The sequence below is a fragment of the Nothobranchius furzeri genome, chromosome 19, assembly GCF_043380555.1.
Source record: "Nothobranchius furzeri strain GRZ-AD chromosome 19, NfurGRZ-RIMD1, whole genome shotgun sequence".
Taxonomy (NCBI): Eukaryota; Metazoa; Chordata; class Actinopteri; order Cyprinodontiformes; family Nothobranchiidae; genus Nothobranchius; species Nothobranchius furzeri.
Genome location: NC_091759.1, coordinates 16,916,014 through 16,942,077, shown reverse-complemented (window position 1 = coordinate 16,942,077; position 26,064 = coordinate 16,916,014). Strand labels below are relative to the sequence as shown.

Below are 26,064 nucleotides of genomic sequence, written 5' to 3'. Positions count from 1 at the left end.
CCAGTTCTCTGTGGACAGTCACACAAGCAGACAAAACATGTATGCAAACCGCTCATCTGTGAAGTAGCATTTAGCAGAGGTGCACGATATCCAGTGTGGCTCAAGTGAGACATGGTGCACTCTCACTAATCTGTGCAGATCATTAGAATAGACTTTATTGTTCCCCCAGTGGGGACATTTACTTGTCCTATATTCATTGTCTTCAGGGTTCACATGGAAACACAATATTCTAACAAATCCACTGCAAGCAATGAAAAAAACTTCTCTAGCAAAAACGTTAGTTTAATAGTCGGTTCAAAATGATACTAAAAGTTAATAAAATCAAAGTCACCGTGTGATTTTTGACCCATCATAACATGAGATATTGCAATAAATCAGTCTATTAATATTTTAAATTCCTATTAATTTTCATAAAATTGCAGATAACAGTGAATAATTAAGGTCACGGAGTCTTCCATCTGCTTATAAAGGCCTGCTGCAGCTCGGGGAGACGTGGTTTTAATGTGGATTATCTCTTGCGGTTTTTCACGGAGTTGTTTGTGATCCTTCTGTGCAAATCGAAAACACTTAAAACATGAACGTTAAAGTCCCATTAGTCATTTGAGCCATCCCCGTTGGGAGCGGTGGGCTGCAGCTATGGCTGTGCTTGGGGAAGATTAAAAGTTTAAAACAAAGCTCTTAACATAATTTCTTACAGATGTTCTACTGAAGCAAGTACGTGTAACACTACAGCTGTTTAACTGCAACAAACATCAAGTTGTTATAAATTTCAATTCAATTCAAAAATACTTTATTAATCCCAGAGGGAAATTAGAGCATATTTGACAGTTTAATGGATGAGTAATCTTTTCTTTTTTTGTTTTTTGCATTGCTGGATTGTGCAAAACAAATTTAACTACTAAAACATTTTGAAGGCTAATTTGATCGATATATTGATGCACAGGGAACTACTTTTTTCCTTGCAGTTAGTGTTTTTTTTCCAGAGCTTGGCAGCTGAATTATTCCATTCCTGGTCTCAGTCTGAAGTTTGAGGTTAGATGTTCGTTGCTAAAGGAAAATGATGCCCTCTTGTGGTCAGAAATGGATATCCCTTTACCAGAATTGTGTTTAGCACACATCACAGTTCCCTGCCTAAAAAAAAACACATGCAAATGCAAAAATTTAATAGGAAGCACAGAAAATGCCAGCTTAAGCTCTCACCGACACACCTATACTATTTATATAGCGCCTTCACATGGCCCAAGGATTAGCCTGTAATATATGCTGCAGGATTAGCCTGTAATATATGCTGCAGGATTAGCCTGACACACAGAACAAGGGCTCACGTTAAAAATGATGCTCACTTTACTTTTATTACATTATTTTCTTTACTTTCAGCAGCAGTGAAGGATTTTATTTTTAACTTAGTTTATTAAAAAACCCAGACATCCACAATTTGACCAAACAAGCAAACAAACAAAAAACTCAGCAAACAACACATGAAGTGTCTTTCAGCGTAAGACTTGGACGCCAACAGAACCACGTCTCTGCTGATAAATGTGGACTCTACAGGGGGATGCCATCAATGGTTTCAGCTGAATTTGGCTTTAGAGAAATCCATCTCTGGGTGCTGAGCCATGAACCTGCAGCAACACAAATAATAACCATAATAAACATCAAAACTTACATTTTATGCTTAAAGACGGTCTGAACTGTGAAGGCAGCTGGAGAGAGCTGTGGTTCTGGTACTGCTGCAACACTGCTCACTTACTTCTTAAGTATATCTTGTTTCTTCTGCTCCTCAGATGTAGGCAGACCCATGGATTTCTGCCTCTGGTCATACATCATCTTCTCCACCATCCCACGTGTCTCTCCGTCCAGGTCTGACAGCTGCTCAGCAGGAAACACATTTGAGTAAAATCATGAAGAAGTGTTTTTGTCACTGTAGAAATGCAGCCCATCCCTGTACCTTCGAGTTCTCTGGGCAGATTTTCTTGGTGTTGATCTCCGGGTCTGTGGTAATAAACTTGCTCCACCACTCCATCTTATTAATCTGCGAGACAAACATTAGCATTTGTTTTAAAGCTGTGACAACAGAGAGATGTTTTTCTTTGTTAACGTGACTCGTTGGGGCCTTACTTTCTCCAGGTGGACGGTAACCACCTTGCCATCATCTAGGAGCCAGGAGCTCTCCTCCACCTTCACTTCGTTGTACAGCTGGCAGTCGATAACGGGTGGGTGACCCTTCAGGCCCACCTTGATGGAACGCCGCTGGATGTCCACCACCACATCTCTTCCCTTGATGCGGAACTTCACATCAAAAGGCACCACCAGCTGTTGGAGAATTTCCAAAATTCAAAAACGAATGTCAAGCAATAAATAAAAAGCTGCAAGATGTGATCACTTTGGTCTGTATGCATGAATGTAGAGATATGAATGAAGACCTAGAAGTGTTTACATTCTAGGGCTGGGGGTAAACGATTATTTTTAAAACGATTATTCTGACGATTATTTTATCCAATAGTCGACTATTCTAATGACTATTTACACAATTAATCTAATGATTATTTTTCTATTGCACAGTTAATAAAAACCAGAAAATCTCAAATTCCTCAAAAAAATTGATAAATTCTTACTGTAAGAGAATAAACACTACAGGCCTTCCATTTTGTATAACACTGCGTTTATTGTGTTGCGGTTGGTTATGTTCTGGTGACGTGTAGAACTTGGGAGTGCAGGCTGCTGCCTGAGAGGTGGTAGAAGATGGAGTGTCTCCATGCTGCTTTGTTTTGGTCACTTATGTGCGTGAGGCGAGTGGTCTTACAGGTTAAACCAAACTCAAGGTGATATTTTACACTAAACCGAAAACCCACAACACTCTAAATGTAATAAAAGGGAGATCTACACCACAAAAAAGATGAACTCTAAACCAAAACGTAACCGCTTATCCCAACGCAAGAAGCTGTTAGCGAAGATGCTAACAGTAGCTTTACCAACATTAAGTTCAAGTTACCAAGTTTAAATAAACCAAAAACACCCAGCAGCAAACAGACCAGCACGGAGGAGAGACTGCTACCACCAAAACAGCTCTCCTCATGTCTGAAAGAAGCTCCTTAATGAAGGGAGAAACGCTCCCGGTGATTTTCTACATCTGCGATAGACACGAAGCAGCGCGTCTGACCCCGGAAGTTGTTGTCCGTTGCCGGGAGACGAAGGCGGGCAAAACAGGAAAGGAATCTAGTAGCGGATGGACGTTGTTCCGGGTCTTCGGTATTTGGCGGAGATGTTAGTGAAGGCGGAGAAGAGGGCGAACTACAGAAAAAACAGGCAGATTCCTCCTCTATTTACAAACTCCTGGGGATGCAACAAGTGGGCGCGGTGCGTCGACTTCCGGATCTGACGTCGACGAATTTTTAGAATCGAGCCGTCGACGTTGTCGAGGCTTCGCTACAGCCCTACTACATTCAAACAAAAACCCAAACTAGACAACTCACGTCTACGTCGGACAGAGTTTGTGTCCACTTGTAGTTTGGCAGGTCAGCACCGTTTCCTGAATTAGGCTTCAGCTTATCCTTATCCTTCTCGTCCTCCTCTCCGTCAGAGTCAGACTAAATAAAAAAAAAGACAGATCAAGTCGGGAAAAGTTCATTTTACTGCTCATAAACACCTCAAAGTTGTCCACTCACCCCCTTCTCTTTCTCAGCCATCTTTTCTTCAACTGCCGTCACATTCTTCCGCTTCTCCTCTTCCTCCTTTTTCTATTTTCAACAAATAAATATGTCATTCTGTTCTAATGTGTCAAACTATTAAAGCATCCAGGTTCCACCTTATCAAGCTCAGACTGAAGCTTTTCTGCCTCTTCATCAGTCAGCTCCTGAATTCGTGGCCCATCTTCATGTTTCCTCTCCTCTTCTGCAAGTTTGGCCGCTCTTTCAGCTCTGTCCTTCTTCTCCCTCTCCTGTTTCGTCTGCTTCTCTTTGTGAGCCTTTAGAGCCAGCTTGCTGTGGTGATCAAAGGAATCCTTGACCAGCTGGAAGGGATAAGAGTTGAAAATCGGAAGCAAATGAATAAATGAGGTTATTTCTGCCAAAATCATCCCAGAGGCCTAATAATAATAATAATAACAATCAATATTCACCTTCTCTGCAGCTCCTGCATCCCCACCAACAAAGAAGTCAGTTTTGCGTCGTAGAAAGCTGAAGAATGTATTTACTAACTTTGGGGGGGTGGGGGGGGGGGGGGGGGGGGGGGAGAGAAGCAAATTTCTCATGAAAATTAATCGTTAACTTTCTACAGAGCAAAAGTAAGATGTTGTCATGGCTAAAGTGGTCTGAATAACATATGTCCACACTCTGCAGATATTAAAATATTGGCATATTGTATAAATCTAAAACCCTAGAATGTTTTTTCTTATGGATTTATTAATTAAAACAAAGAAATATCAGTATTATAACATATTTGCCTAAATTCAATTCAAGCACTCCCAAGGCGAGTTTTAAAGACTACCCAGAACTGTTGATTTATACATGAAAAAATACTAAATGATTATTTCAGTACTTTGTCTAATAATTGTAAATATTATAAAGCTAAAACCAATGTCAGTCATTTTCAAGCACTTTCAAGGACTTAATAAAACCTTGAAAATTGATGTGGCATTTTCAAGCACTTTACACTTCTAATTGTTTTCTAGGCCCTTCAACGTGAAAAAGCTTTACCTCTACGTATTTTTAAGCCAATTAATCAAACATGCATAAAACGTGTTTAGATTTTTCTGCAAAAATCTGTCTTCACTCATCTTGTACAAAACAGCAGCAACAAGACATTTGGCTATCAGAATGTTTATGAAGGCATCAACCTCCAACAGGAACAATGCACTGCGTCGTCCGCGTGACAGACATGTTAGCTTAAATACTAGCATAATAGCTGTAGCATCACGCTGACTTACCTCTTGTACTCCTCCTTCGTGCTGTTGTGCCATGACGAGCAGCATCCCGTCATATTTTTCCTCCTCGTCACCCATAATGATCTTGGTAGAAACGTTCACTATTAGCCACGCTACTAAAAAAAAAGATAGCTCTTCAATAATGAGAAAACTCGTTGTCACACTTAGTTCCTGGAAGCAAGCCACGCCCACGGTTTACTTGACCAATAGAAAGAAGAAATCGTAGATGACAAAAGAACTGTCCAATTAGATGAGAGCATTGGGTAAAACGGGACAGAGGCGTGAGAATTTTCTAGAGAAGAGTCACGTGATTGTAAAATAAACTGAGATTCTCATGAAAAAAAAGCTACTTCAACTTCAGTTATTGGTCATAAAAACATGAACTGTAAAAGAAATAGGTAAATATGGAAAACATCCAAGAAAAAAAGAAATCGAAATCCAATTAATATCTAGTTTGTTTAAAATCTGCCCTAACCGTGGGGTTTGTGATGTATTTAACCAGAAAGTAATGGCTGGAATAGCATTATTTTAATCTCCATCTTTAAAAACCTCTAACATGCTGTGCTGTTTCACACAAGGCAATGCAGGTTTGGATTTTGTTCTCTCCCTAAACAATAAAAACCATCATTTCAAAACTACATTTTGTGTTTACTTGTGTTATCTTTGACTAATGGTTAAATGTGTTTGATGATCAGAAACAGTTTGTGTGACAAAAAGGCAAAAGAATAAGAAATCAGGAAGGGGCAAATAGTTTTTCACACCAGTTTTTGATGAGCATTTTTAACTCAGAAGTACCCCTGAAGGAGTAAGTTGTTCAAAACTTATTTTGAGCCTGAGAGGGTAAGCTTATTTCAAAAATACTATGCTCCAGCCTCCTGTATTGTGCAATAGTATGCATGTCATTACATGCCTCTCAGACTTCCAGTATTTGAGCAGTACAAAGTAAAATGAGCATTTCTGTTGTGTTTTTGTTCCAGTGTAGATTTAAGAACAGGAGTGATGTGTTTGGTTTTCTTGGATCTTGTTAAGACTCTAGCAGCAACATTCTGAATAAACAGCAGTTATTTCGCAGCTTTTTTGGGAAGACCAGTCAAGACCATTACAGTAGTCCAGCCTGCTGGAGATGGAACGCATGAATGAGTTTGTCTAGGCCTGAACATGAGACTTCTGAGTCATGCTATATGGTGAAGATGATAAAATGCTGATCTAGTTATAGCCTTAATGTGACCAGTAAAGCCGAGGTCAATTATGACACCACAGATTTCCAACCTGGATCTTTGTTTCTATCCCTCTGGAGCCAAGTTGAGCAATAACGTAGCTCCGACCTTTCTTAGTGGCCTAGTGGGAGAGTGTCCGCCCTGAGACTGGGAGATCAGGGTTCAATTCCTGGTCGGGTCATACCAAAGACTTTGGAAAAAATTAGACCCAATGCCTCCCTGCTTGACACTCAGCATTAAGGGGTTGGATTGGGGGTTAAACCACCAAATAGTTCCCGAGTGCGGCTGTGTCTGCTGCTCACCGCTCCCCCAGGGGATGGGTCAAATGTGGAGAACAAATTTTGCACACACACCTGTGTGTGTGACAACTAATGGGACTTTAACTTTAACCTCAATCCTATCCATCATATTTCCAAAGACAATAACTTCAATCTTGTCTTTGTTTAACTGGAGAAAGTTTGGCTGCATCTAGTCATTGACTTGTTCCAAACGCTGACAGAGTGAGTTAGGTGATAAAGCTAGGTAGATCTGGGTGTCATCTGCATAACTATGATAGGCAGTGCTGTAATTACCAATGACCTGACTCAGTGGGAGCATGTAGAGATTGAAGAGAGCAGTGCTCCAATAATTGAGCCTGGGGGACCCCACATGTCATGGTGATCTGCTTTGATTTGTGATCACCAATAGAAACAACACAACCCATCTTGGGACCAACTATGTACTGTGTCTGAAGGTCCCACCCAGGTTATGAGCCTATCATGAAGGATGTTGTGGTCCACAGTATCAAAAGCTGCACTGAGATTGAGCATTATCAGAACAGATGTGTTGTCTTAATCCGAATTCAGACAAATATCCGAAGCTAAAAGAACTTTAATATTTAAAAAGAGGACATAATGAACATTGCAAAGGACCAGACAAATATGATTACAAATACTGCACTAACCTTACTGGAAGCTAGCATTTTAGCCAGATCGTCGCTGTGTGGCTGTAGCATTTGTCTGGTTGTTTGGTTGACATGAAGGAATGAATGGCTAATCTGATGTTTAGGATTTTCTCATTGAAAAAGGCTGAAGTCATTACACCAAGTTGGTGATATGAAACGTGGGGCTAGGAGATCAGTAACATCTCACAAGAAAAATGGCACCACGTGAAAAAGGATGTTCCTCTAATAAAAATATTACATTTAACTTGTTCATGAATGAGAACCACCATTTGGGTGCAGTTAATCAAAAACTATCTTTCATATCTAGTTTTAAATAACACCCTAAAGAAGCCCCCTCATTAATCACTTTGGATTATATTCTAATAAGACAAATGATGTTTAAATACAGCTGAGTTCAACTGTTTCTATAGTACATGTATATAAAAATATTAAATGTACCTGGTGTGATCTCAAAGACAGGTAAAACATCCTACAACAGGACAAAAGACCAGCTTTAGTTCTTCTTTAGTGGTTATATTTCTTATTGGCAAATAGAGACAAAACATAAAACATTAAGATAAATCTTTTACCTTTTACCTCCATGCAGAAAATATTAAACTACATTAACAGATTAGTTAGCTTATGATAAAAACAGCAGACAGACTGCATAATATCCTACAACGGTATAAACACTTTTTCTGCATTTGAAATATTTCAAACTCTTAATTACATGTACTCAATTAATGAATAACAAAGGTAATGTGCTGTCTCAAACAATGTGCCCGTTTGGGACATAACAGACTGATGTTGCTTCCTTCACACTAAACAAACCTGGCTCATTAGTCATTTCTCCGAGCTAACCAGCTAACCACAACATCAATGGATGGATTAACCAACATTCAGAACAAAAGCCTACATTTCTTTTGACATTAAGGTTATTTGTCTTTTAGTGCATCACAAAACACAAAAACTCAGCACAAGACCATCATTTTATCGTCTGTTTTCGTAGAACAATTAAACCTACCTTCATCTTTTTGACACTACTGCCACTTTGGGTAGCAGAAATGCCTCGAACATCAATGTAAAATACAATAATAAAAAACAATAAAATAAGAGAAAAATAAGTACATGCATGTTCAAAATCAGACACTGAATTAAAAACGATTTAACTAAAATCAATTTTGACAGTGAGGGCATGGTGAAATGTGCAATAACACAAAGAAAAACAACCACACACAATACATTTAAAATAAACCACTGTATAACAAGCGCATAATAATCAACCCCAAAAAGATAGGTCACATTTCAAAACGACTTCACAAATAAAAGGGAGGTTAATTGTCAAGATAAACTCAAATCTTTAGGACAAGCTCCCAATCCTGCCATCTATTTACAAGCCATACATATCTACATAGAGCCCTGAGTTGACTGAAGTCACATTTCCTTTCTTCCACAACAAAGCATGGCCTCTTGAGGGAGCTTGGCTCTGCCAGAGACCCCAGTGCAAGTAGTGTCTCCTTTCAACTTCCTGCATGTGACCTTGTGGACACAACAAGACTTTAAGGATGGCTGAACTATGTCCTGATTGAAGAGTGGATTAGTGGGATGCCTGAAGAATCCATCTCCGTGTTATAAGGTGAACTTGAAGAATGACCTATGAGAACATCAAAACAAACACACCAGCATAAATTTTAATGGGCAGTGACCATCTTATTTAGGAAAGATTGCATAAATATACGCTGGTTGGAATGAAGTTCCTTGTGCATCTGTACCAAGCAAACAATAAAATGGAGTCTGTGTTCAGTTTTATTGTTCTTAATTTAGTTTCGTTCTGCACAGCGTCTCAGTTGCAGTCTGAAACCTTCACACTACAGTGAATAAAAAAGGATAACAGAGAAGAGTCTGCACATTTAAATCACAAGGGGCCTTGAGTGTTAAGTGTGTGCATGTACAAAATCCTGGCAAACAACTTTTTCCACCCAACAATCCAGAGCTGTCAATTATGAGGTGAGTGGACAAATGCACTGCTTCAGTTTTGTTTTACTTAAAAATATTCACTGAGACTTATACGGGTCAAACCCCTATCTCACTGGGCTGTGACCGTTAGAGACAAATTGGGACTTTCCAAAATGTTTGCAGGTTTTCACGTAACCAGCCACACTAAGTAGGCTGTAGCACAAAAAGGAATCAGCTAAAGTGCGGATGAAGTGATTTTCAGTTACATCTGAGAAACTGTTCTGGTGGGTGGGCTCATCAAGTGGGCTCACCCACTTGTGGTGCAACTATAGTAAGGTAGTGATGAAGAAGCTTCAAGTGGCTTTTCAGGATGCTTTTAGAATCCTCATGAAGCTCCCTAGATGGACCTCTGCAAGTCACGTTTGTTGTGAGTAACATCCCTACTTTTCATGCGCTTCTGAGGCTCTTCATGTATAAATTCATCCGCCGACTGAGTTTGTCAGCTAACGCTGTTGTTAGAGCTCTGTCATCTTTAACTTACAGTGACACGAGGTACTCCTCAGTCCTTTTTAAACATTGGAACAACTGCCTATATGGTTTGTAATTAGAATGTGTTTTTTACTTTTATTTTATTCTTGTTATGGACATATCCCTTGTCTGAAATAAAGTTTGAATGAATGAATAGCAGGAAAGCCCCTAAAGTTAGATATGTGAGACACAAAAGTAAAACAGGTTTATCTGTGCAAGGAACAAGAGAAGAGCAGGGTGGTCTGTAGAAGACACAACCGTAAAGTAGCAATTTGGTACCTGTTAGTAGCGGGAAAGCCTTTCAATCAGGCCGAGACAACTTGAGCCATGCTGTAGGTATAGAGCAGGGGTCGGCAACCTGTTCCCATCAAGAGCCAGTATTACCCGTTTCCCACAGTAAAGAAAACACTGGGAGCCACAGCACAGCGCTGCTTTAACCAATCACAACAGGTGACAGCAGCCGGTACCGGTCGCTCGTGTACGTCAGAGTTATCTTTCATAAGACGATAATCAATAAAACGATTTATATAAAGTGGATCCAGAAGTTGTAGCCCGTCTCTGCTACAATATTTAGATATTTGTCACCCTGTTGGTGGTTTTACTGAGCAGGTGCCACTTTTGTCATACGTTTCTTTTTAAAACATGTTTAGACTGTTCAGAATACAAATTCAGGCTCTGTCACGTTTGATTGTTGTAATTAAACTTTGTAGGTGGGGAAGGTCAGAAAAGGATCCGATCATTTTGTTTTTCCCTCATTTACAGCGACGGAGATAACGGCGCAGTGCGCCTGGCTCTGGTGGTAATCAAGTTTAATTTGATCTATTTTCACAAGAAAACAGAACAGTTAAAAGCAGGGCTTGTGTTGACCGGATAGTTCCCGTATTTGGCCGTTTATTTTGACGGAGAAAGAATAGAAAGAATTACCCCGACGCATGCAGACGAACTGACACTTTATTCTACACACATCGCAGATGTAGCTAAATCACCCAAGAAAAGATTGCTATCTGAACATCTGAGCTGGACACTGCTCAGCGCAGCTCGCTGTCAGCGTGAACTACATAAGGTCCACAGCAAGCTGAAGATGTGGAGATTGGCTTGGAGCGCGTTGCAGAACCAGAGCGCATGCAGGAAGATTCCTCCCACTGAAGCAAGTGTTTTCCAAACCCGGTCTCTCAGAGAGACTTGTCACTTAGAAAATGTTCCCTGATTATGAAACTTTGGCTGAATAGCGCTTGTTCCTGTCTCCAATGTGGCGACACATCCAGGAGCCGTCTGAGGAGAATCCCAGAATCTCACATCCTCGTCAGCCCAGGAAGCGTCTATGATTACGCACAAGCGTGACGCGTCAACCCGGTCTCACAGTAAGACCGGGTTGGACCTGTTCAGGTTCACGCAGACAATCTTTACATAGAATTGGCTTACAGATGTAAAATATAAAGCATTTTATTTAAATATCCATTCATTATTTTACAAGCACAGAGAGCCGCATCAGATGGATGGAAGAGCCGCATGCGGCTCCAGAGCCGCGGGTTGCCGACCCCTGGTCTTGTGTCTCCAAGCAACAACAGTTGCAGCCCAGTGAGACTGGTCTTAGCTACGGTTTCACATGGGTACTTTAGAGTACATTATCAATGCTACATTAAAACTGTACTTTTAAAATACAAATTGCAAGTGATCAGGACTTGATTTACATTCAATTTCAAATGAAATATGTTGTTTTAACTTTAGGTAAAAATAAAATTGAACAAGGCTTACCTCCATTCGTCCTCCACATTTCTCTGGCAAATTTATCAGAGGAGGTTAAATCTGATATTTGGATGTTGGGATTTGACCTGTAGTCATCTTTTCAAATAGGCAAAAACAATTAAGAGGGATTCTTATTGGCAGGAAAGAAGCATTTTCTTTATGTTGAGTACAATCTGTGGCTACTTACTGTTGATGCTCAATGAAAAGGAGGGGGTGGTATTCATCGTCTCGTGCCCACTGTCTGACAATGTCCTCTCCATCCTGGATATGGGCAGCCTCTTCTTTGTGCTTTTGCGGGTGCTGATACGAATGATGCCACGCACCAGCCGGCACTCAGCTTCCTGCTCGTCCATTTTATGCTCCTCAGCCAGGGAGTTGATCAGCTGGGTGATTGCTTTGCTCTTCCTCAGAAACGAAGAATCAGAGGTGCACCTGGCCAGCTCTTCAATCTGATACTCAGAGTAGAGCTCCAGCAGTTTCTTGGTAATAAGGGAGTCCACGTTCTCCTCCCCATCTTCCCAGTCATCAAACATTGACTCATGCAGCGATCCGGGCTGAGTTTGAACAGGTGGAGGCATGTATGATGAGGAATGGGGGTCAACATACAAATATTCTTTTGGACTAACCACTTTAACGCCATTAATGTGGAGATCAGACCAGCCTGTGTCAGCTTCCTCCTTGTTGTCTCCCGATTTGACCCTTTTGGGGCTCATTTTCACCGGTTCATCTGGGGAACTCTCATTTGGGGCCAAGCATGGGGCGAGGATGGAGCAATGACAGACCCTGTACAGGCCACAGGTGATCACGCTGCACACAAAGGTTTTGCAGCTCCTTGAAGAACAGCAGGGATTACAGGTTCCTGCTGCGGATGAGCGCTCATCAGAACCAGGAATGAAGCGGATGGTCTCAGATTCTTTACCATTCGCGTCTTTAAGGTGTGCTTTATGGTTGGCCTTTGGCTCTGGGGAAAGTTGACTACTTTCCACAGGGTCCACACAGCGCTCTTGGTGAAAGGACACTTGGCTGCCATTCTGCGGCCCTGAGCTGCGTCTCAGAGTGCCGTTGCTGCCAGCAGACATGACTCCCTCTCTGCAGGAATTCAAGGACAAACATGAAGAGGACAATCAACTCAAGGTCATCTGAAAATCAGAGCAAAAACAAATTGATTTAACAACATGCCAGGTGTCAATCTAGTAAATTTGGGAAAAATCTAAAATCGCCCGCAGCAATATGAGGTCATCTGTCTTTTCATAACAAACACAAAAACCACTGCTTCCAGGTACCAGGTAATGTAACCCAACAGGTTAGTTATGGATGGGTGCATACCACATTACCATGATATGATGTCATTGTGCATTTCAAAATGTGTTAATATTTCAGTGTTTCCAACAATAACTAGCCTACATTTTTATTAAGTTTTTCCTTCTACATAAAACTCCAATTAGCAAAACTGATCTGAATGTATTTTACTTTTCTTACACAAAAATATTAAATGAAAATATAAAAAAAGGCAAATTAGAGAAATTCTAAAATGTAGCAAATAATTAATACATCTTTAGGTATTATTCGGGTATTTCACCATTAAAAGGCTATTAGAAGGTAAAGCAGAGTTGGTTGTTTTGTGCTGACGATTGTTTACGTCATACAACTTGGTTTAAATCCAGATTATTGTTTCACCATTTAATCTACATAAAGTGTAACCATCTGATTAGCTATCTACACGTTATAATGAGTCGAACATTCGCTCATAATAGCTTCTATGCGATAATTGTTGCTTTTACTTTACATGGCGACTTGCCATTCGCTGCTCCTTCCTCCATTTCAGGACTAAAAGATATCTCACCTATGCTCAGATTACGGTGCGTCCTCAGGCTGACTGCACAGGTTAGTCCGTGAGCGACAGGTAGACATTTATATTTTTATCCATTTTGACAAGCTGCTGTATTCAGTCCACTCCGAAATGCAAGTTTCGGAAAAGTTTTCTGCCGAATCCGTGGACCTGTGCGTCAAAGTGCAGGAAGCGAACCAGGTAGCTGCAGCAACAGAGACTGAACTTCCGGCTAGGAGTGTTTTTAAAAACTACAACTCAGGTGAAAATACAAATATTGTTTTTTTTAAATATTACGTATTATTTCTATTAATTTATATTTGATCTTTAAAAAATTAAATGTGTATGTAAGCTCACATTTGAAAAAGAGAAATCCAAATGTTATGATTTCATGAGCTTTTATTTTTTAGTTTAGCGTTTCCGGTGTTGTATTCTTATGCCCTTTGTCAATCACCTCTAAACTCCATAGTGAAAAACAACAGCATCTGAATAATAAAACCAAAACAGAACTCATATTTTAATAGGCGTAGTCCATGTATTTTTAACAAAATGTATTATTTGAAATCCTTCAAACATGCCGTGTATGCTTTCAATAATAATATGCTTTTCAATAATAATAATAATAATAATAATAATAATAATAATAATAATAATAATAATAATATATTATTATTATTATTATTATTATTAAGTGGATGTAGTTTTAACTATTTGTTCAATTTTCAACTTGTGTATGCAGAATATTTTATAATAATCCCACCAGCAACGATAATAATAGTAATAATAGTAATACAGAAAAACACTTCCGCTTTCTTCCAAAACAAAACAATTTTATTTTTTAAGGTAAGCGGAAATGATTTTTTCTGTAGTTCCGTGGGGACAACGCTTGCGTTGGCAGGTCAAAATAAAGTCTAGTTTTTAATGTTGCGCAATACGAATAAAACAAGGCGATTGTGCTTTATTTGGTTTCATATATGTGGTATCTGTATTCAGATTTAACGACAAACTGTGGTTAAAGTGTCTGAGTAAGCTAGGTAGTCAGCATAGCGTCAGGTTCAGATGCTAAAGAGCTCCACAGCTGTGGAGGTGGCGGAGCTAAGATGCTAACCATGGACAGACAGCGGAGCATCGCTCGGATTTGGATTGGGCTTTCCTGAAATATAAAGAGGAGGGATGGAACATAAGACTCTCGAGACTCTGTGTTATTTACGGAACGCCCACAGTAAAGGGAAAGCTCGTGTTCTGTGTGGGATGACCACGATCGTCAGCCTCAAACGACACGGCATCCGGTGATGCTGTCGGCGGTTGCCCTGACTGGGACAGAGCAGCCTCTCTCCTCCACAAAATCATGAAAAGCTGCGACTATCAGCAAATCGACCCGCAGGCACTCCGGACGCCCACCCCCCAGCCCCCGGCTCATCACGGTGGAGGAACCGGCTCAGAGAAGCCAGAGCAGCCGAGGAGACCCAGGAGAAAATGGGAAGTTTTCCCCGGGAAGAACCGCTTTTTCTGCGATGGACGAGTCATGCTGGCCCGTCAGAGCGGGGTCCTGCCCCTCACCCTGGGCCTCATCCTCGTCACCAGTGTTTTATTTTTTATATTTGAGTGGGTTTTATTTACCTCCTGCTGCTTTTTTCAGTAAAAAAAAAAAAAAAAAAAATATATATATATATATATATATATATATATATATATATATATATATATATATATATATATATATATATATAAAACCTTAAACATGCTAAACGTTCTTGGCTTGTGTTGTTATATTTCCTTTACAGTGGTTGAATATATATTGGTTTGACAGATTTTGCTACTAAACACTTTTACACCACAGAGTAATATAGAGGAGTGCTTACTCATGAGTATGTGGTGAAATGTGTGCCATGTCTCAAGGGCTTTAGCTGGTAATTATAAGCTGCAGTTTTTAATTGAGATCAGCTCTGGTAAGGGAAAAAAATCTGTTTGTGACTTTTGATGAGGGCAGTTTCTGTCTAATCTGTCCATCATAGTTGTCCCTTCCTGGTCAAACACTTGACCACCTGTATCCCAGCTATTGGAGGGGTCCTTCTTGTGTTTGTGCTCATCACTTTGCTCCAGACCAGTTTCACCGACCCTGGCATCCTGCCTCGAGCGATGCCGGACGAGGCCGCAGACATCGAGAGACAGATTGGTAAGAGATGAATTAAGACAGAGGAGCAAATTAAGCAGTATCTGTGCAACCCTGCCTCTGATGTTGTAAAATATAAACACTTTTTTGTGTTTGTTACGTCTTATACCATCTGTTGAGCTATCTCTCCTGTTTATTTTGGTATTGGTATTTTCTGCATAGCTCACTTAAAAATATGACCCATGCATCTGAAGTTGGCCCCTTGTTCACTTTAAAACTTCCTACTCAATCCCAAAGTTTAGCCAGCAGTGATGTAATATGTGTCTCTTATTCAACTGGACCACTTTTGCTCCAGCTAGTTTTATGAAAATACACAAGACCTTTGGCCTCAGTATAAAAATTCATATTGAAGTTACCAGCAGTGGCAGCTACTGAAAGTATTTTTAGGTGGGGCTGATGTATGAAATATATCTTTTTAGTCCATTATAAGTATTTAAATGAACTGTTGGGAAATGGCTCCAAAATAAATAATTAAAATGCAGAAATTATTTTATAGCCCCAAAATAATGTACATGAGCATTTCTACCAAGCATTCACGTGTGACTTCAGTCCATAATGTCTATTTGTGTCTTATTAAGGAGGCAGTTTGTTTTACAGCTTTAGTTTTCAGTCTCCTACTGTGTGTGTGTGTGTGTGTGTGCGTGCGTGTGTGTGTGTGTGTGTGTGTGTGTGTGTGTGTGTGTGTGTGTGTGCCTTAATTAATCATCTGCTCAAAGCATGCACAGCTCAAAGCGCAATACTAAGTTCCACCATTAGAAGGCATTACCACAGCATGAAAGTTGAATTAGGAAACGAGTTTTAAACATTATAAAACGAGAACAAATAAATGCGTATTACAGCAGCTATGATTTCAGCTATCTATATAAATCGACTGTGAATTTGTGTGAATGAGGAAGTGACAGAGAGGGGACATGAGATACAGCACCTTTTAGCATGCCAGCTAGCTGTTTCTTTTAGCATGGGCGCTATCGGCCAGCACCCCTGAGACAGTAAATTAAGTTATGCTGATTGGTCAATAATCAACCAGTTTTCCCTAGCAACCAAACATGATTGGCTGTTCAGCTGCCGCTCAGGTTTCTTTTTTTTTTTTGCTAGCGCTACAAAAGTGAAACTAGTGAGTCAGTTGGGTAAATTTGCTGTTTAATGAAAGAGAGCTGGTGAAAATGATGTATAAATACACCAGATTACATGTAGGCAGACACAATTAAGCTAAACTGACACATTTATTGTCAATATATCTAAATATGTTGTAGATTGTAATCCCCCCCCCCCCCCCATATCCAATGGCGCCCCCAAGGGGTGGCCAGGGGTAGCCATGGCCACCCCTAGAAAATTGCTGCTCCCCCCCCCCCCCAGCAAATGCCAGTGTTAATAAATCATATTAATGTTCACTCAAACCATAAATGTATCTTATTTATTCAAGACACAGTTCTAAACAAAATAATAATAATACAGTCAATAAGTAAAGAAATAATCAGAATAAAGAAAAAATACATGTTTCTGCTGCTCACCATTTAAAAAAGTTGTATCTCCATAATTTTTTTGTTGAACACAGCAACAGGCGAATTAAACAAAAAAAACCACATTTAAAATAAAATTTGAAATAATTTCAATAACCGATATGTATTTTTCTGAAATGTTTGTGTTTGTAAAATTTAGGTTAAATGTTTTGAATACAAACTGTTGTTTTTTTATTTTTTTAAATAAAAATGAATAAAGGAGCAATGCAATATATCACCACAGGCTAAACTCTCCTAGAGTTACCCCAAGGACCCATTTGGTGTGCCACCCCAACATTTTTTTTGGTCTCATCTGGCCACCCCATCCCAATTTTCTGGAGGTGCCAGCGAGGGCAGCTCCCTTGCACCCCCATGGACAAGCCACCACTGGTTACTAGATTTCAGTGTTGAATAAGTAACTTTTGCATGTTTAATGTGTTTTTTAGACAACTGTGGAAACGCCAGTTATCGGCCTCCACCTCGCACCAAGGAAGTCCTCATCAACCAGCAAGTGGTCAAGCTCAAGTACTGCTTTACCTGCAGGATGTTTCGGCCACCACGCACCTCCCACTGCAGCCTGTGTGACAACTGTGTGGGTGAGCCGCACGCTCACACACACACACATTTGTGTATCATAAATAATAAAACAGTATTCACAGGGTTATGGTCATCATAATTATATAAGTAGAAAAGTCATTTTTTATATGATGATTTCATTCATGAAGGAAGCAAATCCTACCAAACTGATACTGTTTTTTACATCAGAGAGATTCGACCACCATTGCCCCTGGGTGGGAAACTGTGTGGGCAAACGCAACTACCGCTTCTTCTACACCTTCATTGTGTCGCTCTCCTTTTTGACGGCGTTCATCTTTGGCTGTGTGATGACACATCTGGCTCTGAGTGAGTGGCGTTGCATTGGATTTGTGGGTGCAAAAATACCGTCACATTTAACTGCAAATCCACCCGTATGTGCTGTGGTAAAGCAGAAACCCAGAGATTTTCTCAGAGGGCACCTAGCCTGGCAAGCCAGACTAAATAAATGTATTATTTAGTCTGGCCATGCTCCATTGACGGCTCTCCGTTGTGGGGCGGGTTCTACCGTTGTCTACTGGACAATGAATGTGACATACTCTTGTTTCACTCTGTTGCATCATCCCACCCACCAGGCATATAGAGTGCCCTGATTGGCCCACAAAGCGGATAAAGCTCTGTGATTTGTTCACTAAGCAGATAGAGCACTATGATTGGCCCACCATTATGGCCCAATCACAGCTCTTTATGTGTTTGAAACCCCTCTAGAGAGCTGTGATTGGCTAGCCAGAGTCCTGGTAGGAGCTGCTGAGGTTCCAGTGGAGCGTGCCTAGACCAAACTTTGCAAAGCAAGGATTTGGTCTAGTTCACTAGGCTATGAGCAGAAAAATCTTTTACACCTGAAGCCACTCTCCCTACTTCTGCGATTACGGCTGGAAGCAACGACTCTTGTTCATGAACGTGCACCTCTACCCAGCCAACAGAGCTAAAACACATAGTTTTTCATTTATTATTCTCACGGTTTGCTGTTTATTCATATAAGTATATATTTTAAACACTTGTTCATAAGAAATGTCACCAACTCTGCATCAGTCTAGGTACTTCCACAAATGCTCACGCATGCTCTGTGACTGATATCCGTATGGAAGCGAATATCTAACGCTATTGACTAATGCTGAACGCCACTAAATTCAAATTGCATGAGGCTCTACAGAACGGGTGGTGGGCTTAGCAAAAATAAAAAAATTACATATTGCCTACAGTGTAGAGTAAGAAAATGACTTTAACGGATTTTTAAAAGATACATAATTCCTGAAAGGGGAAAGCAGTGGATAGCTACTTTAAGGTGTTTTTCTGTAGAACATTAACCTTTACACATGAATGTTATCCCAAAAGGCCACTTCCTGTAATAAATGTGTGTTTTTCTTTATTCTAGGGGCTCAAGGTGGGAAAGGCCTGGTGTTTGCTCTTCAGGAAAGTCCTGGCAGATATCCTTTAATGGTTAAAGTGATGATGATTTCTTTACGAGACTCATGTTTTTATTGCAGTTCATTATTTAAGTCCTCCTTGACTCATCCTCCTACTGCAGTGGAGCTGGTTATATGCTTTTTCTCAGTGTGGTCTATCTTGGGCCTCTCAGGCTTCCATACATACCTGGTTGCCTCCAACCTGACCACTAATGAAGACGTGAGTCCTGATCCACTGTCCCATTGAACGTAGGTTGTGTTTATTTGTAAATAAAATTTGAAGTATAAATGCTTTCCAGATTAAAGGCTCGTGGTCCGGGAAGGGTGGAGAAGATGTCACCAACCCATACAGTCACAGGAACATCTTTACCAACTGCTGTTCGGTGCTCTGTTCACCTTTCCCACCCAGGTGTGTAGCCGGTGGGACAGGAGCAGAAAACTCATCACAGCCCTTTTTAGTCACATCCTACTGTTTATTCTTTAAAATAACCTACGCTCTCTTTTCTTGGCTTTCAGCTTGATTGACAGACGAGGTTTTCTTCCTGCAGACGTGCCGGCTCAGAGTAGCGGCGTGGCTGTTGAGCTGCTCGCTCCGGCTAGTAAAAATGAGAAGAACATGGTAGGAGGATCTTCTCAGCTGTGCTTTAACTCGTCTGATTCTGCCCCCCCCCCCCCCCCCCCTCTGCCCCTGCCTGACAGAAGCCTTGCTGCCTGCTGCTGCGTGAACGCTACCTCCTCAGATTAGACCTGTTCACCTCAGACACGTACAACTACTGTTACTGGAAATCAGTTGCATCGTCTACTTAATCTCGTCTTTTTCTCAGGGCTCAGGTTTTTGTTGCTATGACTTCATGGCAGCCCCCCCCCCCCCCAACAGCAGTGGGGGAAAACGATTCCTGCAGATGCATGATAATGATGATTATTTATTTATTTGAACATAGAAAAGAAATGTCAAAGTTGATGTCAGAGCTCCAAACGGTGAATTTGTTATTGATCTGGTGAACGTGTGTGTGTGTGTGTGTGAGAGAGAGAGAGAGAGAGAGATCGTTTTCAGCTATTTTCTGAGTGCGTTAACCGTTGTCCTGATTGTGCGTACATTGTTTTTCCACATTACTTTTTACATACATTCAGATGTATAAGGTATTTTTTATCTTTTTTAAATTTTTTCTTGTAAATTTAATTATATTTTTTGATGCTTTATATTTTATTTGATCTGTGTTTTTCTTCCTTTCTTTTATTTTCTGTCGTTCCTTTGTTTAATTATTTCCTTCTGTTGAATTTGTAGAATTTTTTTTGTAACTTTGTTTTTGAAAAAGATGTAAAAATTTATTTTGTTCCTTTAGTTTTTTTCACACCCCTCTCATTTATGTAGTTGCACATCTATTCATTCCATTAAAATGTATTTTTTGTCATAATTTACAGAGTCTGTCCTTTCATGTTTTTGCTTTTTCATTCTCACTCGTCACATACCAGTCTGTAACTTCACTTTACCTACAGATGTGGATAAAATTGTTGGTCCAGAAACAAAAATCCCACAATTTTGACTGGAAAAAGGAGGAACTGACAAAAGTAATTCATAAAAATAAAAAAAACCTGAAAATGAGCAAATGAAAATCAGACACTGATTCTGGATTTGTACCAGAATTTTGAACAAATTAAGCAGATTTACGTTATTATAGTGTATTTTATTATACAACAATGGTACCAACGGTTTAGTCCATGGCTGTGTATAGAAATCTGCTCGGTTTAGGATTGCTCTCTGTGTCTGTGTTCCATCATTGCCATCAGGAGTGTCTGAACTTTGTGGTGTCCTGCACTGGCTGATAAGTTGCTGTTAGTGCAGAAAACCATTGAGCTTGGTAAGCTTGTTCAGTCAGAAAGAAGAAGTGCATCATTCTCATATTTGCTGCTGTCACATGCGAGTCTCAGTTGGTGTCCACCAATCCATTCCTGCAAGCTTGCATCCCAGTGCTGCCCTACTGCATGACTCTTCAGTTCTTTAGAAGGTGTTTGAAACAGTGAATGAAACCTTACGACTAACATGCTGATGTCATTTGACCATTTTCATGCTGCAGGATCTCTGGAACAGACCTCAGGGATCATCAACATGCATAAAAACTAAATAGAAAAGAAAGATTGACAGAAACGAGGGTTTGTCGAGAAAGTGGATGTAATATCATAAAGAGCAAGTTCATTGCAACCATGTTTTCCTTATTTTTTAAAATGTTAATACTCTGCTACGCTGAGTTTAACATGCATGTTAATTGTGACAGGGAAGGCGGTTGTTGGTTTACCATCCAGGAAACAGCAGAGGACATCTTGAATAGTAGAAGCTAACAGTTCGCATTAGCACCTCCACAACAGGGCAACTCCTTCAGGCTTGTTTTATTTGTGGAGCAAAAACATCAATGTTGCAGAGCAAACAGAGTCAGTGGTAGAGTCGTGATGGTGCTAGCCAAGCAGACGGCAGACAGCAGAAAACAAGAGTCCAGAATCTGCCGTCTTCTGCTCCCCTCTTTCCTGGCTGACTTCTAGGTCCAGAAACAGGAGTGTCAGAGCTTTTGTCTCACAGAGACAGACTCACACGACAGTCATTTATTCTAGAGACTACTACAAATGTAACGCAAAAATAAGTGAACTTGGTCTTTAAAAACGTTGGTACCTTTGCTTTGACTTCACCAATTTGGCTCAAAAATGGAGACATTAGCATCTTCGTTAGCCTTTGTCCTAGCTCCTCGTGTTGCATAAAGAAAATCTAAAACTTGTAAAAACACTGGTATCTAAGTCTTTATGTTGAAATTGGAATTAAATTGTATCATTTGGATGTTATTCAGTTGATTGCTGGGACATAATAAAAATCGTCTAGTCTTTAGCTTTTTTCTAAAAATAAACAATGGGGTGATTTTATACCGCATGAAACCGGAGCTCCTGCTTCCGACCACCACAGCTTGCCTTATCAATGATCCAATCACCAGATCATTTTAATTTGATGCTGATCAATCAGTTTGCAACCTTTTTATGTCCTTCGTTTCTTCCCTAGTGAACACAAGGAACTAAAGGGTGGATGGAGTCCTCAGCTCATCTTGTCCTCAGGGGAACCCTCAAATAGCTCCTTCCTGCCCAAGCAACAATCCCTGAACTCTGACCCTTCGCTGGAGCTCTCTCAGAGCTGCAGGGCCCACTGTAACAGGCAGACCTGTGGAAATACCTCCTCTCTTGATAGAACCAAAGCTCGCTTTCATGAATGCAAATGAGCCACTTTGCTTATTCACTACTGGACCCCAATTTTTCTGTTCCTTTTCCGCCTCGGACTTGACTGCAGCTTGAGGCCAACGGCAGCCTGGATGGAAAGCACACGAAAAGCTGGAAGTAAAAAAAATGTAACAAGTCAAAAGTCTCTTTGGTGAAAAATGAGTTTAACCTCCTTGTAAGATTCACCAAATATCACGGAAATAACGACTTTGTAATTTAGAAACCTTTCTTTGAAGTGGGGAGCAGAAACGCTTCTTGTAATGTGAAATGAAAGCTTGAATACAAACTTTTTGTCTCATTATGATTCCTACTTCAGTGCACGTTTTAGTCATGTTTTCTTACAAAGAAACAGGATTTGTTCTCAATCTTAAGAAGAATTAGAGATTTTTTTCCCTTCATGTTCTGCACATTCTGGATAATTGATAGAACCATTTCACCTGGCTGTTTGTTTTTAAAGATCTCTTTGATCCCATAAGCAGCATGCAACTGATTTACACTCTTCATCTTTCCACTTTAAAGCAGTCACTGTTGGTTTAAATGCTGATCTGATTTTGTTGGTTGATGTTGATCCACAGTCGAAGAGAATGCACAATGTGAATTTTGAGTGGGTTTTCCCTTTAAGCTTGCATTACCAGTTAAATGTGTTTTATTTGTATTTGTGAACAATATGAAGTTTTATTGTTACAATGCAGAATGCAAATGCATGACAAAGACTAAAGATGTATTTTTTATGATGACATTTCATCTTTTGTTCTCCATGTTGCGCCTTTTCAAAGACCTGTGCTTGTTTGTAGAGGTGAATCAGAACATTCAGTTATTCTCATGCCTTTATTCCTAAAATGTGTCTGAGCAAAGGGGTTCATTCTCAGGTTGACAGTTTGGTATTAAGTATGCAAGTCTAATTCCGTGCATGATGCCAATAGCTGCACAAAAATGCAAAGACCCATCGATCTTCCTGCACATGCACTCTGCCAGTAGTGCACATAAACGTCTCACTTTTGTGGCATTAGTTGATTCAAAGCTTCATAACACCTCCGGTGACTTCAGAGAGTGAATCCAAGCAATGGATCCACGTGTAAAAATGTGCTGTTCATTACTTTTATGACCTGTTGGCCCCTTTCAGCCGATTTTCCTGTCAAAAATAATAAAAAACAAAAAGAAAGCACTCAAATAAGTCTTTTTCATTTGTTATGTGCTGTAGCTGACCACTAGGTGGCAACAACAAACTTCATGTAGCAGTGAAGTTAAAGATCAGTTAACGGTTAAACACACATATGAATAATATGTCAAATGTATTTAAAACAAATTGTTAAATTGAAACGAGACAGATTCGATATAGAAATTGAACAAACAATTATGTAAATACAGACATTTCCCCTCCTGAGTAGGGCCAGGGTGTGTTATGGGGCGATACGTGGACCCTGGAGTTTGCACCAGCAGTCAGATAGATGACTGAACCAGTGATATGACAGCTATGTTGTGTTCCTATTTAACTGATTGAAAGGTCCGACTGAGTGGTCCGGGGTGTGTTTGTGTTTGTGTGTGTGTGTGTGTGTGTGTGTGTGTGAGTGTGTGTGTGTGTGTGTGTGTGTGTGTGTGTGTGTGTGTGTGTGTGTGTGTGTGTGTGTGTGTGTGTGTGTGTGTGTGTGTGTGTGTGTGTGTGTGTGTGTGTGTGTGTGTGTGTGTGCCAAAGAAGAGGGGGCTCGCAGCCCAGGACGCCTCCTGAGTACCACTGATATACAGCATACTCTAATGATAAACAGGACAACTAGAAAAGAAATAAGAATAAAAATCTGATCTGAAAATAATAAATAAACAAAATTTCTGTCTGTGGAAGTTGATGTGCAGCAAAAAAAAATAAATAAATAAATAAATAAATAAATAAATCTAGAAAACGAGAGCCCACTCAGTTTGCTGTGGTGAAGATGGTGGATGGCAAGTCTCCTGATCTTTAATTTAGTCCAGATTCAATCGCCCCAAACCCAAAGCCTCTCCCAAACCTTACCCAACGCTGGTTTAGTTAACTAACCACAACCATAGCCTCGCCCAAGCTGTAAATACACTGCAGTTGTTTCATTTAACCCAAGGCAAACGATCGGGTTTTGCAATTAATTACAGCTGTAAAACTGCAGATATGAGAGGGAGCGTGTGGAAATGTCCCATCTAGATGAGAGATGGGGCAGCTCTTACGTTAGGCCTTGAGATTTGACAATCAAACAATAGCAAAAAAAATGTGATGGACAGTTCAAGATAACTTACGAGTCTCATGGTAAGAAGATCTCCATTGCTGTCCAGGACTTGAGGCTGCTTAATTTTCTCCTTGAAGTAATGAGGGTGGGGCGTGAGGGGTCCATTTTTATTTTCTTTGCTCTGGTTCTGTTGGTGTGAATGTGGCTGCTGGACATTTTTGGATCTGACGTCCACTCTTTGCAACACCTTATCCATATCTGCTCTGAGACAGCACTGTCATGAAACATGTCAGGACTCTTATTTGGACACTTTTCATTATTAGCATATCTAACTCCCCTCAGTTTTGTGATGGGTCAATGCTTCAGATGTTTGATCAAGATGGAATTTTCCCCAAATGTTTTTTTAGCTCTTCCACCTGGTGCAGTGACCCATTCCCAAGCCACCATTTTCCAGAACAATGGCTTCAGATTTGGAGGCGCTGATCCTCATTCGATCTGCTTCAACCTTTTCCAGTAAATGTTCAAACTTGGCTCAACGAGACCAACAGGACAATATCTTCTGCTGCTGGTCTTGCAAGGTCATGAAATGACTGGAGAATTGCAAGAATCCGCGCAATTTCGGCAGTTCACGCGATGACAAGCAAGGATCCATCCAGCATATCCAGAAAGCTCTGTGGTTCATTTCTGTTCTGTTTACCTCTGATACAGAGGTTACCCAGCTAATGACATACATGTTTCTAGTTGAGCAACAGGAAATCTGCATGTGACTGTTATTTTGAAAGTTTCCAGATATTTACACAGCTTTTTTGATTGCCTTCCTGTCTGGCCCGATTGGAACTGCTGAGCTTGATGTGTTCTGGAAGTGTAGCACATTAAAAAATAGGCTTGAAGCGGAACTAAAGTGCCGCTATGCTTCTAGGATCCATCCAGAATGTGATGCTATGCGTCCGGTGAAAACGCACCTAGTCGTGGTAACGGCGGCTAATTGCTGTGTGCTTTGCCGATGTTCCACGACGCTTATGCGTTCGGTGGAGAGGTCTGGTCACTCTTCATCATCCATACGTGTTTCTGAACTGCTGATGGTGGTCCTACTCCTTTCAGTTAAAACAAGATGCAGCTGTAGTTTTACTAATGCAGTAACAGTGTCTGTAGAAGTGCTTACCCGCTGTTCGCACTGCATGTGTCCTCACTCTGCAAACCCATTAAAGCCAAACTAATTTATATTAAGTTAATGCAAGGGAAGAAAATCTGCATGGTGCATTATTTTCCTATCTCACCCCATAAGGAGGCAATTGTTTCAAGGTTTTCCAGGTACTCACAACGCACTTTTGAACCCAGTATGGAGTCCTTTCCCATATCATCTACCCACAAGGTTTCAGAGACAGTATGAATCTGTAGGGGGCATTATTAATGGCAGACCACCTCTGAAAGACCCAGCTATTCCATTGTTTAACTGCAAGGCTTTGCAAAACCTGCACAACGCTGTATTGTTGCAGTCTATTTCACAAGGAACAATTAACACATCTCAGATTCAACACATTTATCACTTTTACAGCGTTTTCATATATCTGCCTCTGATAATTCCAAAAATGGACCAAAGAAATGTCCTTCTTCCTCTTCCCACCGAGTAGATATGGAGAATTTAAACATGACGATTATTTAACAGGTTAAAAATATTTAGAAAGTTTGAAGAGTGAAAAAAAATCTGGCCTTTGAGGCATTGAGGTCAACATTTTTGCATTCATTCCAAAATCTTCTAAAAACGCACGGATTACAAGTGAGAAGCTTCAAAGACGTCTACTTTGTCAATCTTGTGACATACTGCTCTCAACC

The 26,064-nt window shown here is 40.4% G+C and overlaps 3 protein-coding genes across 5 annotated transcripts; 1 reads left to right on the top strand and 2 right to left on the bottom strand.

The window, feature by feature from the left end:
• Positions 1 to 1,333: 1,333 nt before the first annotated feature.
• Positions 1,334 to 5,132, bottom strand: nudc (nudC nuclear distribution protein). The gene is made up of 9 exons (XM_054734247.2): positions 4,925 to 5,132; positions 4,118 to 4,195; positions 3,806 to 4,009; positions 3,666 to 3,737; positions 3,474 to 3,587; positions 2,119 to 2,313; positions 1,949 to 2,032; positions 1,751 to 1,869; positions 1,334 to 1,622 (listed from the first exon to the last, which is right to left on the bottom strand). The coding sequence occupies exons 1-9, from the start codon at positions 4,997 to 4,999 to the stop codon at positions 1,571 to 1,573; spliced, it is 993 nt and encodes a 330-aa protein (XP_054590222.1). The 5' UTR covers positions 5,000 to 5,132; the 3' UTR covers positions 1,334 to 1,570.
• Positions 5,133 to 7,578: 2,446 nt separating this feature from the next.
• kdf1b (keratinocyte differentiation factor 1b) lies at positions 7,579 to 13,324 on the bottom strand. 2 transcript variants are annotated; one of them, XM_015974509.3, is made up of 4 exons: positions 13,134 to 13,324; positions 11,478 to 12,429; positions 11,300 to 11,386; positions 7,579 to 8,714 (listed from the first exon to the last, which is right to left on the bottom strand). In XM_015974509.3, the coding sequence occupies exons 2-4, from the start codon at positions 12,367 to 12,369 to the stop codon at positions 8,635 to 8,637; spliced, it is 1,059 nt and encodes a 352-aa protein (XP_015829995.1). In that variant the 5' UTR covers positions 12,370 to 12,429; positions 13,134 to 13,324; the 3' UTR covers positions 7,579 to 8,634. The 2 variants fall into 2 exon arrangements, with proteins under 2 accessions (XP_015829995.1, XP_015829996.1); XM_015974510.3 differs by having other exon boundaries at positions 11,478 to 12,379.
• A 630-nt stretch (positions 13,325 to 13,954) lies between these two features.
• On the top strand, positions 13,955 to 23,216 carry zdhhc18b (zinc finger DHHC-type palmitoyltransferase 18b). 2 transcript variants are annotated; one of them, XM_015974508.3, is made up of 9 exons: positions 13,955 to 14,723; positions 15,134 to 15,294; positions 17,237 to 17,386; positions 17,556 to 17,693; positions 18,760 to 18,811; positions 18,908 to 19,010; positions 19,090 to 19,199; positions 19,307 to 19,409; positions 21,831 to 23,216. In XM_015974508.3, the coding sequence occupies exons 1-9, from the start codon at positions 14,467 to 14,469 to the stop codon at positions 21,831 to 21,833; spliced, it is 1,077 nt and encodes a 358-aa protein (XP_015829994.1). In that variant the 5' UTR covers positions 13,955 to 14,466; the 3' UTR covers positions 21,834 to 23,216. The 2 variants fall into 2 exon arrangements, with proteins under 2 accessions (XP_015829994.1, XP_054590221.1); XM_054734246.2 differs by lacking the exons at positions 19,307 to 19,409; positions 21,831 to 23,216 and having other exon boundaries at positions 19,074 to 19,199.
• Positions 23,217 to 26,064: the final 2,848 nt, after the last annotated feature.

Coding starts and splice junctions, on each gene's coding strand:
- nudc (XM_054734247.2), bottom strand. CDS start 4,999: ATGGGTGACGAGGAGGAAAAATATGACGGGATGCTGCTCGTCATGGCA. Junction 2,033..2,118: donor TTACCGTCCACCTGGAGAAA/GTAAGGCCCCAA, acceptor TTTGTCTCGCAG/ATTAATAAGATGGAGTGGTG. Junction 1,870..1,948: donor TCTGCCCAGAGAACTCGAAG/GTACAGGGATGG, acceptor CCTGCTGAGCAG/CTGTCAGACCTGGACGGAGA.
- kdf1b (XM_015974509.3), bottom strand. CDS start 12,369: ATGTCTGCTGGCAGCAACGGCACTCTGAGACGCAGCTCAGGGCCGCAG. Junction 11,387..11,477: donor CTTTTCATTGAGCATCAACA/GTAAGTAGCCAC, acceptor CTATTTGAAAAG/ATGACTACAGGTCAAATCCC. Junction 8,715..11,299: donor AATGTGGAGGACGAATGGAG/GTAAGCCTTGTT, acceptor ATGTTCTCATAG/GTCATTCTTCAAGTTCACCT.
- zdhhc18b (XM_015974508.3), top strand. CDS start 14,467: ATGAAAAGCTGCGACTATCAGCAAATCGACCCGCAGGCACTCCGGACG. Junction 14,724..15,133: donor GTTTTATTTTTTATATTTGA/GTGGGTTTTATT, acceptor TGTCCATCATAG/TTGTCCCTTCCTGGTCAAAC. Junction 17,694..18,759: donor GATGACACATCTGGCTCTGA/GTGAGTGGCGTT, acceptor TCTTTATTCTAG/GGGCTCAAGGTGGGAAAGGC.